Here is an 18,942-nt window from a genome sequence, read left to right as displayed (position 1 = left end):
TAAAAAATTGGCTTCAGTTGTTACAGAGCAAGGATGCAATATAAGTGTGTCAGATGTAGTCACATTCTACTGAAGGCATTAATAATTTTGCAGGATAATAATAATCTCTTCCTGAAAGCATCAATATTATTACTTAACCCCACAGAATTTGTCTAAAGAGGATGGAGAAAAGCTGATACATTTGCTAACAATGTTTGTATTTTCGTCCCTTTTTACAGAATAACCGAACAGTTTCCTAATGAGAAAATGTAACTCTCCTTAATCTCTAATGGATTGCTAAAAGAAAAATAAAATATTCTCCAAATGTTTCCATCCTAGTGAAGTTCAACATAGCTGCCCTGCACCTGAAAAGCATATGCCATTCAGTTTCTTGGTGGTATTAAAAAAAAAAAAAAAAAGTAAATGATAGATGGGGGGAAAAGTTTCAAGTCAATATAAAAGCATGAAATAATATACTGAGTTTCTAAAGATGATGCTTTAAAGGTCAAATTCCAAAAGTAAAAATGACAGCAATTAGTAAATGGTTTTACCTAGATTTTACAGGCACAGTTCAGAGAATACCCAAGACTATGTCTGGACTTCATAAGAAACTTAAGGATTTCCTGCAGGTGAGTAGACAGTGAACATAGACGATTTAAACACAACTAGAAATTTCAGATATCACTGCCTACATCTCAGTAACCATGCTTGGAAAAAATTTAGTATTCAGTTCTGATTTGGGTGTATCAAAGGATTTTACGGTGTGATTTACCCTGCTTTAGGTCTCACTGAATAGGGAAAAAAAAATAGGAATAAATTAAAAGAAGACAACCCACTGAGTGTTTAAGAAGCAAACTGGACTAGAGAAAGCAAAACGTTTTATGAAATTCTCTTGATGACAGTTGATAATTTTGCAGAGTCATTACTTTAAAATAAAGAACAGAACTGTGAAACTGTCAAATAAGCCCACAAGAATATATACCTGAATTTTTCACTGCACAGGCTGTTGCCTAGAGTTACCTTCTGAAAGACTATATTTGGGGGAAAAGTGAAATGAGAAAGATGATAAAACAGATTCCTTTTCCTTTCACCATTTGGTGAGACTCTAGATCGCATCATCTTTTTCTCACGACAAAACTTCACTTCTGGCTTCCAAAAATGTACAATGTAAGAGAGGGTTACATTTTATTGCATACACTTATCAGAACACAGTGATTCAACAACAGATACTAGTGGGAAGAAATCTGAACTTCAAGAGGAAAGTGATGCAGAAATTATTATTACACAGAATTTTCAAGTAATACGTAATGAAGTTCTGGACCATTTCTGGCTGTGTTTCTTTGGGAGCCCTTTTTAATATGGATTAGCAGAAAGAACAGAAAGAGGAAAGAGGGGGTCAGGCAGCTGTAACAGGAAATTACAGAAGCACAACCAAGGGTTTTCACTCTGTGAATACAACAGAAACAAACCAGAACTGGCAAAGGCATGCAAGGCAAGAAGACAGACCACTGAAGATAAACCTTAGCATCTCTATATTTTGGAGACTAAAGTATACAGAAATTAATTACCTACTTAAGACTTATTTTCTATTTAAAAACCTAGTACCAATGCATCATCACAGGAGTTTTGTCTGGCTCTGCTCTTTCATGAATTCAGCTGCCCATCTCTTTAGACCATGGTAAGTTTTCTGCCATTTTTCTTTGCTTTCTATGCAGAACAAAAATAGAACTTCCCACAACATCCTGATTCATTCACTCAATTTGATCACAGCGTGATCAAATTTGCCTACATTTCAAGAGCAGCAGCTGTCTCTTAGTTGTAAAAAGAGAACAAAAACAAACAAAAAAAAACCAAACCCAAGCTATTTGCCATCTACCAATTGAACATACAGAAAACAGCAAGTATTCGGCCAACAAAGTGGCTAAAATGAAAATATTTACCTGTTTCTTTTTCCAGCTTTTATTTACAGTCGCTTACATCTCCAGTTACTGAAGATGCCATACATTTACTTTTTCCCTTTAACACTCCACAAAAAAAGTGTTTTAAAAAACCAAATCTGCCTCTATTAGTCATCTCTGTATACAACAAACTTGACTTAATCCAGAGCAACAAAAGACTAAGACACAGGACAAAAACCAGCATACAAAATAATGGTACTAACAGAAGTACCTACAAGCATCAGAAGGACAAGGTAGTAGAATTAAAAAGAACACCCCACATGGACACCACAGAATTGAGATAGACGCATCCTCTCAAAATATTATCACACAGACCTACTTACAAAGAAATAATAAGCCTTGTAAAAAATGTGAGTAGAATTTTTCATAATTTCCATTTTGGTATACATTCTTTCATGCTAATAATCAGACTGTTAATAAGACTCTTGGTCAAACTCAGATTTCTTAGAAAGCTCTGAACTAAGTCACTTTATATATATATATATATATATATATATATATATATTTATTTTTATCCAACTTTCTCTGCAAGGATTCACATAATTTTTCCTTATCGAGCAGTCCACCTACAGTCACTCTGTTTCACCTAATGTTTTTGCTGACGCAAAAAAGCAAGAACATACAGTGTTCAGAAATTAAAGACACCTACTGAAATCAGATCTACTTGCAGAGCCACTAATAACAAATTTCCAATACTGCATCATTTTCCACATCCCTGATGTTACCACTGAGTAGGGCTTCTTAAAACACATAGCCACATGTTTAAATTCAACAGTATTTGTTTACGTGCATCTCTCTCCAAAAAATCCCCGCAGGAAAACTGGTTTAGCATGAAGAGGTGAAACTCATGCTTGAATCATTAACTCTACTTGCTAATAAAAAGCAATAGCATGACACAGTAAGTAAAGAGGCTATCAACTTTTTTTCTCTCTACAAACAAGGCAGACAGATTTGGTTTCTCTTCATTCTCAGCAAGTTTTTCATACTGCACAAACACTGATGGTGTGAATTTCTCAAACATAACTGTGGGAAAAATTAAAACTAAACTCCAAGTATTGTTTGCAGGACACTGCAAACAAGAAAAGTACCCAGAACTACTAATTTAATAAAATCTTTCAATTCTCCCTGCTCCTTAAAGGCTCACAGACAATTCAGCACCAGTGGGCAAAGGCGGAGATGAAATCTCCAAAGCCTTTCTGCCCAGTTAGTGCTACTTGAACAGCCCTTGTAAGTCAAATCGCGTTTCCTGCCAATTTAACCTTTCACAGCTGAGTGATACCATTACTTTCCCTATGTGTTCAGCCAGAACTTACACAATAGCTTCAGGTGTGATGCCTGTGAAGGGGACTGACCACAAGACAAAAGACTGTTGATAGTCTAATTATTTTAGCAGAAAATCTGCCCCCTTATTCTTATTGTTCCAGTGGCAGACACAGACAATGACCGACTCACAGAAAAACTAACAATGCTGCCTGGTAATTACCCAACCCAATTATCCCTCTGATTATAAACTCCAGGACCAGCCAGCTTTCATTCTGCCAGCACATGTATGTAACTTGCCAGTGGTAAACTGCTGGCACTGCTCTCCCTGTGGTTACCTGTGGCTGACAGCAAAGGTGACAGCCCAGCACCTGTCAGACACCCCAATAACACACATGTAGAGCAAAAGCTGACCAGAACCTGCTCTCCTACCTTGGCAGGGCTCTACGCCTTGACTTTTTAAGGCTCCGCAGCTCCATCTGCAGTGACCATTTCCCCCTCAGAACACCCAGCCCTGCCTTTTATACCTGCTGCACAGATAACATATATATGCAAAGGTGAATAAGGATGCACTATTTTTTTAATTATAGGGGGTTAAAAAAGTTTTTTAGTAGCTTTAAAAAAGATTACTGGCAAAAATTAGCTTGACTAGTTCAAAGCCCCAGGCTCCTCCTTTAGGAAAAGGCACATAAAAATAGTTTAGCTTTGATCTGTAATTAGCACACCCTGTGTTACACTATCCTATTATATTACAGGCTTCTTCAAGCTACATTCTATCTTCTAAAGTTTTATTCAAAAATGAGTATGCAAAAAAGCGAACGTCAAAGTGATACAGAACACCAAGGAAAAAAAAAAACCAAAACCAACCACTGAGGAAAAAGATATTTTGAAGGTTTTAACATACATCAATGATGTGGCTCCAGTAAAGTGCCAAAATGGTCTAGATTATAAAATATAACCATATGTTCAATAAAAACACTTCAAGTGAGGAGGTTTGGCATGGGGGTGGTGATAGTGGGGGTTTTTGCTCTTTAAATTAAATCCAACAGTCATGGGGGAAAAATAAAATAGATACTGATGAAAAACACAACAATCAGATTCCATGTTTTAAAATTTGCAACTATAGATCAAGATAAGTCAGTATGATGATGAGAATAAAAAATACACAGACATGCAGAGAAGACTACTTTAAAAATACTTTTTCCAGAATCACAATGTCAATTATCTGGACATAAATATATACATATGAGGAAAATTTCAGAATTAAAGACACCCTAAGTTCTCCCCCTCGAGAGTGTGTGCATGCAGTTTTCAGTTCTGTTTTCTTTAGGTTAAAAGACCCTCTACTCTTTCATTCATGACACTCAGCTAATGAGCAGCTTGAGGTTTTATTTATTGTGCACTATTCAAAACCTAATACTAAATATAAGTTTCAGGGAGGGGCACAGCTTCCTGGTATGCATTATTGGAAAATCAAACTAATAAAATAAACTTTGTGAAGTTTATCTTCACAAATGGTCTTAGAAATGACGAGGCAGTAATATTCCCATTTTACAGATTAGAACATGGGCAAAGAATTAAGATCAAAAGTGTTAATTAATTCTAGCACCAGTTTAAGTACCTCACTCTCAATGTACATACCTTTATGAAACAGTTCATCTTCAAAGCACGGTTTCCACTCAGAACTGATGAAGCTGTGAACGCTCAATACTTCTACAGATCAAGACCCAGAGTTTTTCCATGATTGTCAGAAATACCAAACGAGCAATTACAATTCCCACCAAAAAGTAGTGGTTGAAGTGGTTTATACAGTATCCCCTAGGAACACTACCAGTAAGTAAGGATGGTCTTTGGAAAAATCTTGTATTAACCACAAAACCTTTGTCTTTCAAACTCCCTGCCTTGGAAACGACCATGGTGGCAAAGAAGGCAGCACAGACACAAGGATTTATACACAGAGTAGCTGTACCCTCAACACTGAGTCACAACACATCCTGTTCCCAGTCAGTTTGAGTTATCCCATCCAGGCTCTCTCCCTGCTGGCAGCCCCTTTATCTGTCTCTAGGATCCTTGCCTAGTATGTCCTGTTCTCTGGCAATACATTAGCTCTTCTCTAATCTCCCTGTGCTCATCCCTATTACTGGAAACCCCGTTTCAGTTTCCCAGTCCAGTACTCTTATATTAATTCTCTTCCACTCCTCAGTCTCTACTCCTTGTGTCATAACTTTCCTGTCTACCTTCTCTCAAATGCTGCAAACCAGCTCGTAGGGGTGTACTTGTCTTCCTTATTCCCAGTCACATCCTCTCTCTCTCCTCACTTAAGGATTACTTAGCCGTTTGTCCCAGTCTACTCCTGTTTGCCTCATCTTTTGTCTTCTTCACACTCATCTCAGATTACTCCCTTCCCCGTGTTATTAGAAAGAATAAATACCCTCCAAGAGACAGGAAAGCTTCAGCCCATCCAAAGCATCTGGAAAAAGCTATTTCTGGCAATGCCATTTCAGTCACCCATACTATAGGTCAAAGCACTGATAGTTACTCAGCTTGTAGGCAGTGCTGTCAGCACCAAGGGATGCAAAAGATTCAGACAGCTCTACACACACAGAAATTCTCCACTTTGGCTACTTTGCCCCAGCAATTTCTGTTAAACACACATTAGAAGAATTTATGTTTAGGTGAGTTTTCACAGTCATTATTCTAAGAAAAATCCCCTTTCCAAGTTTTACTTCTGTTTCAAGGCGCAAGGGGCTTAGAATACTTCAGATGCAACAGTTGCTGGATTTTAAAATGAAATGTTGGCATACAGCATTTTAGCATGAAATTGCTGTATTTTGACAAACTGAAAACACACAGCTAAATATCTGGCAATCCTAGCAGCGAACAGTCCCGCTATACATGTGTGTGCATGGCAGAAAACAGCTTCTGCAACACTGCCATTCAAAATACGCAGAAAACATCATTTTTCCCACCAGCCTTTCAAACAGGAACATCAACTATCTCCTACAACTGCTAAAGTTACAGGTCAATGTTGCTTCCAGTCTTTAAGCACTTAAAGAGCAAGCTGCCCCTAAACACAGAAAAGGCACACCAGCCAACCTCAGAGCAAGAAGTTTAAAAAGACCCCACTGCTAACATATTTTGTCACGGGAAGGAGAGTCTGCATTCCAGACCATGCCTGATGCAGTTTCATACAGTGAAGTCCAAATATCCACCACTAGTGAAACATCAGAATGATAATCAATGAGATTTCAAACAAGTCTAAACAGAGCTCCAGCTACTGCAAGGAGCTATTTAGATATGTATCAGCTGCTTGGAAAGAAGTGACTATCCCTGTATTTTGACTACCCTACAAAAAACAAGTTTAAGGACAAAGAACTCTGTTCCCAACTACAGAAACCTCAGGTATCAATATGAACTTCATGCTGATGAAAGGGTTTAGAATATTTGTCTCATTTTACCTAGCTAATTATAGTATGCTTATTTCCTTATTTGAAAGTTGAAAAAAATACACACAAAAAGTGACTTCTGAAGAGTGGGTGAAGACCTAGGTGACATTTTGTAGAATTCAAGTTATTTTCCATCTATCTTGAGAAAGCTGGAAACATATTTTCAACTTTTTAGATGAAAGCTTTCATACTTGTTCCCAAAACATGTTTAACTTCCTTAAGATCTATATGACATATTCAGTTTAGAGTTTGCATTTTTTTTGGTGCACTAAGATTATTTGCTGAAAGAACCTAAAACCTAAAAATATCTGCAGAAATTAAATAGACCTAGAAGTTTATTGCTGAGTTAAAGAAAAAACCCAACATTTTAGTGTCTTGATAATATCCCTTCTTACAAGCCTAATAACTTATATTTAATCTTAAATAATATGCTAATTATTCTGCAAGATAATTCAAATTCTCTTATTTCACCATCTTCAGAACAGACTTTACTAACTGGTTCTTTTTACTGAATTATTATAGTGTATTTTCTTGATTAATTCAATTAGTAGATTCTTCTTTATTTGTGGCATTTTCTTTATCTAATACATCAACTGTTGCTTGGGAAAAAAAAAAAAATCCCAAACTAAAAAAAATCCACAGAAAATGTTCACTTTGTCACTGCTTGTGGTAGAGGAGAACCATGACTAATACGAAAAGGGATCAAAGCCTCAAACCTGTCTTACAACATATTGTATTGCACAAGAAGGTGCTATTATGAGGTAACAACAGTTCTCATGAACTACCCTTAACCTTGGCAGCCACAGACTATCACAGGTTCCTCAGTAGAGACCACAGACACCATCAAACAACAGACTCTGAGCAACTGAGAAACAGAGCAATAGTTAATAATTATTTACCGTACAATTTTTGAGGTAATAGTATCCAGCAACCTAATTCACAGATATAGAAAAATCAAGAATTTTCCCTTCTTTCACCATCCCCACACAAGGGTTACACAGTGCTGAGGTTCAAGTTCTAGTGAAAAACCAACTGTGAGTCAAATGCAAGTATTTCCCCCTCACTGATGTCTGCCTCTCAGTTTTACTGACATGACCTGTCCAAGAATTCTAACAGGCCATTAAAAGCTGTATGGTAAGAAATCACCAATTTCAGATCCTCCTGCTTTTGAGAAGGGAGGCTATATTGAAACATCTCCCTGTGGCAGAGGTAATTAAAAAAATAATTAAGGTAAAGTGGATTAAATCTGTGTATGTACATACATAAACACAGAGGCAGAGAGAACAGGAGATACCTCTGATTTCATTATGTGATATGCAAATGCCAATGCACAGCTGCTTTTTTTTTTGGACATAGAACAGATTCTATGAATTCTATTACAATGCATATGAATGCACCAAGTGATTTTCCTCAGTTGTCTACTCAATGAGGACAAAGAGAGTATTATTCACAGGTAACAAGAGGGATGATATAAAAGCTGGGCAGCAAGGATGTGGTTCATTAAGGGAAGAACTAAAGAATTCATTAAGGTACACTGTGAAGCACAGCAGCCTTGTAAGTATTCTCTGATGTGCCAATAAAGTCATAACAAATACCCAGTAAACTAGTTAAGTAGTTTTCCCTCACATTAATTTTGGTTTCAGTGTCATTCAAGCTGTGGTCATTTACAATTTCAAAAACATGCTTGATCCCTTCTACAAATCACACAAGGAGTCTGATACCCAAACACTCTTCTGGGGGTGTCTCAACATTTTCCAACTAACTCAGAACAGCATTCTAGCAAGAACACTGGAAACCAAAGCATGGCTTGTCTTAACACAACATAGTTATTTACTTTGGTAGTGTGACAGGCAGCCACACTTCTAGGAAGTTTCCATACCATTATCATTTATTTTTCAAGCAATTTTTAAAATACTTCTTTAAGAAGATGCTACACAACTGGCGCGCCCCACATTTAAACTAATATCGGCAAAGTAATCTACCAAATCATTTCCTCCACCAGCAGCATGAAGACAGAGTGCATTGTGACACCTCATACATATTTAATAACAGCCTGATAGGCTGTCATTAACATCAAACAGCAATCTAAGTTTCCTACATTAAACATGATCCCTGTGTTAAGAGGACAACCACAAAGTGTCTCCAAGATCGATCCTGTAAGAAATACCCACCGACTTGGACAAGGTATAATGAGGCCAACTGCACTGAAAAAGTCACACACCAGATCTAAAATTAAATAATAAAAAAAAAAAAAAGCAAAGGAAAAAAGAAAAAGCTTCAATGGGTCATAAGACCAGACATGCCATAAGGCAATCTGTCACAGAGCACTCATATTAATAACTGTTGTGTCAAACCTGAACATTCAAAAGAAAAGACAAACCTTCCTTTATGTTTTATGAAATGTAAGCCCACAGAATTAATAATTTATGAGATGAAGAAAAATATCACATTCCGCTATAAATATTAACAGACGCTGTCAACCTGCTTAGAACTAAATTTTGACTGTCCTACCTTACAATTATCAACTTAGAAAGGAATACGCTTCAAAAGCTAAAAAAAAAAAAAAAAATTTAAAAAATCGGTATGAAAGTCATTAATGAAGAAATTAACATTCTCTATTCATGTAGCAAAACAGCATAACTTTGTTCTGTGCCCGGCTGCTGGTGAGCCAACACTCATTGACTGGCACTGTTTGTGTCCAGGGTGGTGGTGTGCTCTGTTGACAGCAATAACATGGTGTGCACACAAGAAAGTACCCCAAAAGGACAAGCTAAACCCAAGATCCAGTGGAAAAAGGGAAAGGAAAGAAGGGAAGTAGTTGTCAGACAACAAAGATTTAAAAAAACAGTTAAAAGTTAGTATAAGTTTGAGAATACAAAAGTTTATACAATGGGTCTTGGATAAATGTTTTCATTAGCTAAAAACAGGCACTTAAGAACTTCAAAAAAGTGCAATTAACCCATAATGCACAACCAGGTATCAGTAAGCTCCCTGCATGTGATGTCAAACAAATACAAAATATATTTTCAGTGTGGTTAGCAGTTCAAGTTAAAGATCTAGAAGACACTTCTGCCATACGACATCAGTTATTCTCTGCTTTCATACTATTACAGAGAATAGAATACTGGAACACAAAACAACTGTACCAAAAAATCAGGAATGCCATTAAAACGTATTGTTCTAAATGCTGGTGACAGTGCTTTTCTTTACAGGTTTTTTTTTCTTCTCCCCAATACTAATATAACTTCAGCCTACTTATGTCCCCATCTGCACTTACATTCTGGGCAACAGTGTTAAAAATACTTACATAAGCATCAATATTGGGCATATATTAAAAAAAAAAACAAGTCAGTCTAAAGACTCCATTTTGCTCTACAGTTCCCAACATTTTCACTGCATTTCACCCACTGATGAGCACGCAGAATGAAAAGCCCAAGCTGAACATTACAAGGTCTTACTTTTTTAAAAGAAGTTAATCCCTACCTTTATCATTCTAGAGAGATCTCCAGCATCTGCTAATTCCAACACTATGTTCAGTTCATTGTCTTCAATGAACGAGGCATAATATTTAATTACATTTGGATGATTCAGTTGCTAAGAAAGCAAAAGAATAATTCACCTTTTAGCATAGAGTACACAGTATTTATTAAGATTGACACAAACATTCTTATTTAGGCAAATAAAACAACGCCTAAAATCTATTTCACTATGATACAAATTACAAAAAGTATAAGTTTACAAGAAGCATTTACAAATATTTTACAAGAACATGATGGCATTTTAGGATCAACATGACAACTGACATTACAATTTTAGAGGAATTTTGCTTCCATATATAATATCCAATAGCGTGCTAAACTGTTATCTGAAACAGCAAAGTCAATTTTTAAAAGCAGGATTTTACTGTACGTAGGACACAGTTGTTCACAATATTGCAGTTTTGGCAGAAATTTCTACTCAAAAGTGTTATTCATTTTTTCTATTACTACTCAATGTTAATTTTTAAAATAATAAAGATCACAAAACTATTCAAGTGAGGCTTATAGAAACAGTATGCAAACAACAGTGGACACTTTAAGTATGTCTATGAAAAACTTCATATACTGTGACGATGGCTCCACATTTTTTAATCAAATCTTTTACCTTGAGAAGATCTATTTCTTTGATGCAGTCAGCACGTGCTTTGGCATCCATCAAATCAAATATCTAGGCACAAGAGAGAGAAGATTTTTAATTAAGTGATAAAAATAAAGCAAATTATCGTTATTTCACAGTATCCATAAAGCAACTTGAATAATGCGTTTCACAGCAAGATTTAATATTACAGTATGAAATATTTCTAATGACCTGATGCACGGATTTAGTGCTATGGCCATTCTTTTAGCCCCCTCATAGGAAACAAGTTCATTTGAAGTACAAGTTTTCCAGTTACTTAATTGCCACCTCAAACACAGAGGAATAATTCAGCACACTTCCTTATATGTGGCTCTAATCCAAATCTCAGGGTCCTAACCCATTCCTGCCACTTCATTATCACAAATTGATTCTCACTAGTACCGAGCACACCTTTTTTTTCCCCCTTAGTCTCTTGCTAGGAATCCTTCCTCTCTCATTTGCCATTATATTCTGAATTTAAAAAAAAGCCAAACCAACCAACCAAAAAAAAAAAAAAAACATCAACTTCCTTGTGGGCTGACTACTACATTTTAAATTACCCAGAAGAATAATAAGAAAAATGCTATGAGGTTTATTGTCACAATATTTATAAGATTAAATTTTGCAGTTACGACTTTTCAATGCATATCATTTTTTTTCTAGATAGTCTCCAGGAAAAGATGTTTTATGTGCTATGAAGATCAGTGGTATCTGGTTCCATCAGCTCAAAATCTCCAAAAGCTCAGCAGCTGACAACTTCCATTTAATGTCTTGCCACCAATTCCAGCACTGAATGCTTGCTGGGAGGTCCTCTCAAACTGACTGCCTAACTGTTCATGTAAATCACACCTTCATTTACTCTCCCCGAAGAAGTTCAAACAAATCAGGAAGTTTGCCTACGGTCTGCTACACCTCATTCCTTTAATCAACTGAAAGAATTCTAGAAACTTCATGCCTAGAGCACAGTCCTCACAGAGCACACACCTGCTCCTGACTAACCACTACTTCTTTTCAGATATCCAATCTGTCTTCAGAACTTGCATAAGAAAGAAGAGGCTGGAGTGGATATAAGACTCACTTTTTGACACAAAAAAACCAAAACAACTCAAGTAGATAAACAAAATGCCAGACTTGGAGATAGTAAGAGGGAAACGGGGAGGAGAAAAGAAAGAAGAAATCAAAACTGCTTACCAAGGAAGAAAGGAAGTAAGCCATCTCACAACTACTTGTATATTAAGGCCAGGATGATGGGAAATAAACAGACTGAGTTAAAAGCAGTTATTCAAGGAGGAAACTGTGGGGGACTTGAGAAAAACACAGCAGGGTAGGTCACAAGAAAGGAATGCAAACACTAAGAAAGCTATTTCAGACATAGTAGAAGAACAGAGTTAGTACTATATGCAAAATTACAAGTACTAAAAGATAAATAACTCTGATGGAAAACAAAAAAAAGTTTACGAGATAAAGTTAGAAATTTAATGAAGGAAATTAAATAGCCTGTATCTATTACAGATCTCAACTTTGAATGAAAAAGCATTGCTCTTTTATAATTCTGACAATAGACTGAAGTCCTCGTGTTTGGTACAGAAATTATTTTTCTAGGAAACACTTGGGAAAAATCTAAATATGAGAGGCAGCACATTAACCTGAGGAAGCACTGAGAAGGCAGGAAATTGTAATTATCTTTCCTTATAATCTAAGAGACCAGCAAATGGAAAATTTTATACTCTCCCTTCCAAATACAGTCAATCAAAGTGTGTATCAGGGAGCAGGGGAAAAAAGGAGGCAGGTACAGGCGCAATTCTTGAGCCTTCACATTTTTGCCAAGTTCTAGATAACAGTGAGATATCATTCCTTAAAAATGATACTGAGATTCAACTCCAAACACACTGGAACCTAATCAAAACTGGAGACAGAATTTCAGACTGAAAATTGTATACAAACTATCTACTTTGAAGATCTGGAACAATTACCAGAACACAGTTTCAAGATTCAAACCAGAAGAGTTTCATTGTGTGACCAAACAGGGCAGTTTGCACCTGTTAATGACTGTTCCAATATACCAAGAGGTATGTAACTTACCTATTCCAGGAATATTTTGCCTACACACCTAAGCTAACAGGTTTTGCAAGAAAACTTTTTTATAAGCTACACCTCTGATAGGGACATAAATCAGCACCTGTCATAGAGCAATAACAAAACAACAAAGATAAAGTCCTAGACTCAGGAGTGTGAAAGATCTAGAATCAAGGCATAGGAAAGAAAGACAATTTTGTTTGTGTATTCTGCATAGTATTCCCAGTACTTCTAATTTGTTATTAAACAGCCCTGGAGTAGACTATGCCAAGCAGCTGGTCTCACTAAAGGATCGACTTAAGTTTTATAAACATGACTCTCTATACTTTTGCTACACTTCATACAGCAGGATGGCAAATTTGTCACAGCTACAACTACACTGAATATTTCAAACATTAGCTAAAATAAAGCAACATAGGAAAAATGAGTCTAATTTTATCCTTACAAACACAAATATAAACCATCTGAAGATTTACTGTTCAGCATTCTTGCAGTTCTCCATTTGATTTTGATCCAGTTCTAACCTCAAAAGACTAAAAATAGCATTTCTGAGAAATCCAGAATTTCAGTTTCACAGACATTAACCTCCTCCAACACTAAGATTGGTAAAAAATAAGAACAAAAAAAAAAAAAAATTGCTCAATCCATGGCCTCTGAAGAACCTCTGAATCATACCAGATGCAAAAAGCTTCCCAAGATTTTCATTCTGAATAGATTATCTATTTTGCCAAACTGCTGCAGTTCAGATCAGAGGATCCAAGTGTAATAAGGCATGTCAGCTCACACAAGGAGGTTACTGTCAACACAATGAAAAAACCTCCATGCTTCCTCACCAGAAGATGACTCAACACTGAAGAACATCTTAGTCTGAAAAATGGAAGCTACAATGAAAGACTTCAAGAAGATCCTTTCAAGTGCATGTCAGAACTACCCAGGGCGGTTGGCAGTGCTCTGAAGCCTCGTTCAGCAGGAGAAGCTGTCCTTGCCTGCAGTTCACTGCAGACTGACCACTGACGTAACACTAAGAAGCGATGTCAGTGCTCCCCTCACAACTGTAACAGTTCATACTTTTGCAAGCGGACTAATTCCATCTTCAGTTTCTATTACTCAGCAAGTGAAGCTGAAAGGTCAGCTTATGCTCCCCTCCCTCCAGCATAAGCACTACACACAGATCTCTCACATGCACATGGTTTGCAGCCTTGTAGAAACAGCAACACCATTGCCTTCAGCAGGTCACAGGCCTCATTCCACCCCAGACACACAAGCCCAAGGACTTCCAACCTTTTGTCTGGCCTCCTCTTGGACTGCACTCACATTTTGAGCTTGGATTTAGCTGTAGCAGCACATGCCTTGCAGTTGAGTGACTTAACTATAACAAAGTCATTGCAGTCAAATGACTTGTGTCTAACCTGGGTTTAGATTCAGCTCATCTCCGTGGCCTTCAGGAATTTATAGCAGATACGAGAGAAATCTAACAAAACCAGAGTGATTTTTGGATAAGCTTGAGTGATAAGCTTTTGGATCAACACAAAGCATTAGCAACTGACTGCTTGAAAGCACCCAGGAAAATCCCAGGTACAGACACTACAGAGTGCCCTCCTTCCAGCAGGGCTCAGATTGCTGATGATGCTCTATACACTGATTATTGGAAACCAGCTGCAATCAGACCACAAGCATTAGCATCACTGTAATTGACTAGCAATAAAAACTGCTGCCTCTGATTAGACTGCTAGAGCATTCATTAGACTAACAATAAATTCTAGTTCTTGACTCCTCCTATGCTATAAGGATCACAGGGTAATTCAGGTTGGAGGTATGTTTCTCTAGTCAGCACAAACCCCACTCAGTACAAACTGCACAGCATAATACATTCTATTTCAAACTTTAATTCTTTTTCCCCAATTTCTATTTCCAAGGACTATAACAAGATCAATATTTTAAAAAGGAATTATGCTTACCTAATGCAAAAATCTAGTAAGAAGCAAAAATACAGCAAATGTATTTGTGATGAGACAGTTTTCATGAAGAGTATAATCAAAAAAATCTCGCTGTGGTAAGCACTACACCTTAGCAATTACTGTGAAATTCCTTAAAACAATTAGGTAAATACAGCTAAAGAGCTAAAGGAGCATTTTTTAAAAGCCCTTACCAATTTCTTTTTCCACATAGCAAGCACACTAAGTAAAATAAAAAGTATCTTTTCAGCTCTCAGTTTTTCATCTCAGCCAGCAGCCAACTGCATACAAAGGGAGAGTATAAGGACAAATACACATTGATAGTTATTACAAAATACTCCCTTCTGTGTGCTACGCAACTAAGGGATCTCTGGTAACTTTGCATTCAATCACTTCTCCGGTACCTTCATGTAAGCACAGATTATAATTTTTTTTCTTTCAGCATTCCAGAAATGTCAGTTGTAAGTACTGTCAAGAGAGACAGGTATTTTTAGAATACTGGCTAAGCTACTGTAAGCTACAGAGAAGGAACTGTTCCTATGCAGATGGGTAAACTAAACAAAGAAGTTGCAACGCATGAATCAAATTCCTCAGTAAAGTTCGTACATACATGCTCACACGCGCAACTAGAGCTCCTAGAAAGCTATGGGCACAGCCAGAAGATTTAGAAACATTTAACCACACGATGGACAACAACAGGTCTTAGCTTTTAAGTGTAGACTGTATCTGACCAATTACCAGCTACAAACGGAACTCATCATTTGAAGTAACGTGACAAGTTCAGAATCTGTCTGATTTACTCTAAGTCCATCACTTTTCTGGGTTCTTTCTAATATCATCATTTAAGTAACTATGCAACCTATTTCTGTTCCATTTGAAATTCTGTATAAAATAAAAATACCAAAAGCATTTCCAAAGTAAAACGCAAGCATGACTGCTGTAACATCAACCTTCAGAGACGTAGGCAAAATAAAGACCTGAATGCACATAAATATTAAGAGATACAAGCATTAGCGTATTTTGCCACCACAGCCCTGCTGTGCTGAGACAATAGTGCTTCATAAAGTGTGAAATTACAAGTGCTTTTCTAAGATTAATTAACTGTAATTCAGGCCTGAAGTAGCAATCCACTGACAATGCACAATGAATAATGAATGCAAGTGCTAGATAAAAGGATTCATTGTCTGAATCTCTAACATGGGGCCTCCAATTTTGGAACGAAAGGGAAAGAAAGGTGGAACAATGTAAAGCAGAAATGTAACGAATTGAGAATTTTGCTGAAATATGCAGTTTTAAATTTTGAGTAGCCAAGGTTTCCTTAAAAAATAGCTCATAAAGTGAACTTGTACAGCCTTGCAGTCACTGACTTAGATACGCACCTTTTGCTGTTTAAGGATGTTTTGTGAGCATTTATTGCAATATCTAGTAATTGCTTACTTTCCTCTTGGAAGTGACTACTGGAATGCTCATAGCTCAGAACACTGAGCACCCCAGGCTGTTTTGCTGCACAGGTTACGTGGAGCAGCAGAAGCAGAGAGGTACTGCTGCTTCCTCAGGCATCATCTTCAGGCTAGTTTGCACCTGAGACTTAACATGTGCTAAGAAACTTACCTAGAAGCTCTTCAGTTTATACTGCTATGGTCACAGTTCATTGGTTGATGTTTTCTGATGTTTCTTTCACTCTAAGTGTAGTTTAGACATTAATGAAAGTGCAGTAGTGAAGATCTGCTTTTTACTTGTTTTTATTCAGAATTCAACAGCATCTCAGAAATACAGTTCCCATTTCCATGGTAGAAAAAGAGAGAACCTAATTACTGTATATACCACTTTCCTAATTACATGTAGGCAAACCACACATGGGAGGATGAATCATAAATGGTAGAACAAGAAGAAACGACCGAACATACTATTTTGTGTATCCTGCTTATTAAATTACTATTAAAAAGGCCTGCAAGTTAAACAGTTCTCACTGTGCTACATATCCTACTGAAAACCGAATCAGGAATACTACTGCTTCCTGTCATCTGGACTCTGAATTTGTAGCAGCAACTACAAATTCAGGAAGAGTGGTTTCTGTCACCATCTGCTTGTCCCTTCTCCCACAGCATCTTACTGCCACTTGCTTCTGCTCACATTTCATTCCACAAACATACATTCTGTCCGCATTAATATAACATTTATCAATATTGTACATGTTTTAGCCAAATAAAATTTTATTAGCGGAAAATAAACATTCTTGTTGGAAAGCTTCATCAGAACCCAGAACTGGCAATCCTTTTGGAAAAAATAATGGCTAGAGATCCTGCAGCTCTGAAAGAGAGGGTAACTGAAGGATTCTAAGCCACGTCTACCCTGATGGTAGAGGTACACATGGGGAACCACAGACCAAATAGACAAAGAGAACACCTAACCCAGCCAGGAAAACAAAATGGAGAGGGGGTGGAACAGGCACGACTTGCAACGCTGGAGAGGAAGGCATGTAGTAGAGAAAATGTGAGATGAGAATGGGCAGATAATGGCAAAGCAGAAGAAAGCTCAAATCTAAGCTATGTTATTTAACACGGTGTAGACCACGTAGAGATACCATCTCAGTGTGGAAAGCCGTATCCATGCACAGGTCTAAAATAGAGAGAATAAAGCCCCTCTCTCACAACAGAAATAAGTATTCCTCCTGTTTTGTTCATGTTGAGCTTTCATTAAAAAGACATCAGAAAAAAAGGCAGTATTTTAATTTGAATAAAACATGACTGAAATTAAAAGCAAAAAGCACAATCATAGAGCTCCTCTGAAAAGCAATCACTTCTCACCAGAAGACATCCGTGAAAATAAATTTTCTGGTGAAATTAAGTGCTGTGACTATACTTTCCAAAAATATTTCTAGGGAATCTTAAGAAAGATAACAGAAGCACAGTAACAGTTAAGACGGTCTTCTGTCCAAAAGGAACAGCTTTAGATGACATCTATGCAAGCTGCAACAGCTGTGTCAAACACTCACTGCTGCCATGAGCCTTTTGAGCTCCAAGTAATACACTTACACTTAGGAATTTTTTACCTTTACAGGTTAATCAAGTCTCACTTTCCATTCAGGTAATAGTTTCCTACATACATTCAGCCTCCACAGCAAAAGTGACTTTACCCATCACAGAACACAGCCACTACTGATGTGGACTAGGTAGTAACTTGCAATGGAAAACCAACAACCTGTGTTGGACACTTTAAGACAACTGGAACCCTATCAGGATAAAGCCATCTGGAGAAACCGTAACTCTTTGACACTATTTCCTACCAACAACCAAGTATATTCTCAGAAATTTCTTAAAGAATTAACTAAAAATTAAATAACAAAGCTTTTCTGCTAGAGAAATCATCACCTGTGAACAGACAGCATGATGCTGTCTTCATGCATCTAAAAAATCTTTTGTCAAACTGTGAAGTCTCATATGAGAATACAGCTATACATACTGACTTCTGAAATACTGTTAGGAGTACACATGCTAGAATGCCTCTGTACTCTTAATGCGAGCACCATTATAAAAATTTCATGGTTGGACTTTATGACTTTCTTCAAGCACCCAGGCATTTCACATCCACCCTAATTGACATGCATTTCAAGTCACATTTGACCTTTTTGGTTTCTCACACACTGCAAATGAAGGCAGAATTAGCCTAATGTTTTAAGACTGTTGATCAAGGTTCTTAGAATATATTTCAGCTTTTGAAGTAGTATATATCTGGCAGTTCTCCCAGAAGGGGGAACCAAGTCTCCTTTTTTATGACTGCCAGGACTTGCCCAGCCTCCTGGTACACAGGAAATCAGAGAAATGGAACAGCAAGTCAAGATATGACAGAGAAATTTACAGTGCATGCATTAGCCCCGCAAAAATAAAATTATTAAAATGCAGAAACACTAGAAAAGAATCTACAAAATCTTACACATGTTGTTTTGCAGTCTGTAAAGGTAAAAATACTCCTTCAGAACTGATGGCAGATACTCTAAGTATTACGCTAAATCTATCTCGAGATCAGAACTGAGTTTTAGTTTTGATTTCAAATGTCAGAGAACTTTCGAAATAAATTCAGTAGAGAATTTGCTTGAGTAATGGTCTTACAACA

At 37.0% G+C, this 18,942-nt stretch overlaps 1 protein-coding gene across 4 annotated transcripts in view; it reads right to left on the bottom strand.

Moving 5' to 3' along the window:
* The window catches only part of NEK7 (NIMA related kinase 7), a 61,626-nt gene that overhangs the window by 24,922 nt on the left and 17,762 nt on the right, over window positions 1-18,942 (bottom strand). For all 4 annotated transcript variants that reach the window (XR_003531401.1, XM_027666099.1, XM_027666101.1 and 1 more), the window contains exons 4-5: window positions 10,787-10,849; window positions 10,127-10,237 (exon numbers count right to left, since the gene is read on the bottom strand). Coding sequence is in view for 3 of the 4 variants with exons in the window: in XM_027666099.1 (XP_027521900.1) it covers window positions 10,127-10,237; window positions 10,787-10,849 (174 nt within the window). In the remaining variant the exon portion in view is untranslated. The remainder of the gene's footprint in view (window positions 1-10,126; window positions 10,238-10,786; window positions 10,850-18,942) is intronic.

Source organism: Corapipo altera, unplaced genomic scaffold, assembly GCF_003945725.1.
Source record: "Corapipo altera isolate COAL_440 unplaced genomic scaffold, ASM394572v1 119, whole genome shotgun sequence".
Classification (NCBI taxonomy): Eukaryota; Metazoa; Chordata; class Aves; order Passeriformes; family Pipridae; genus Corapipo; species Corapipo altera.
Note: the sequence above shows the minus strand (reverse complement) of the source record. Positions and strands in the feature narration are given on the sequence as shown.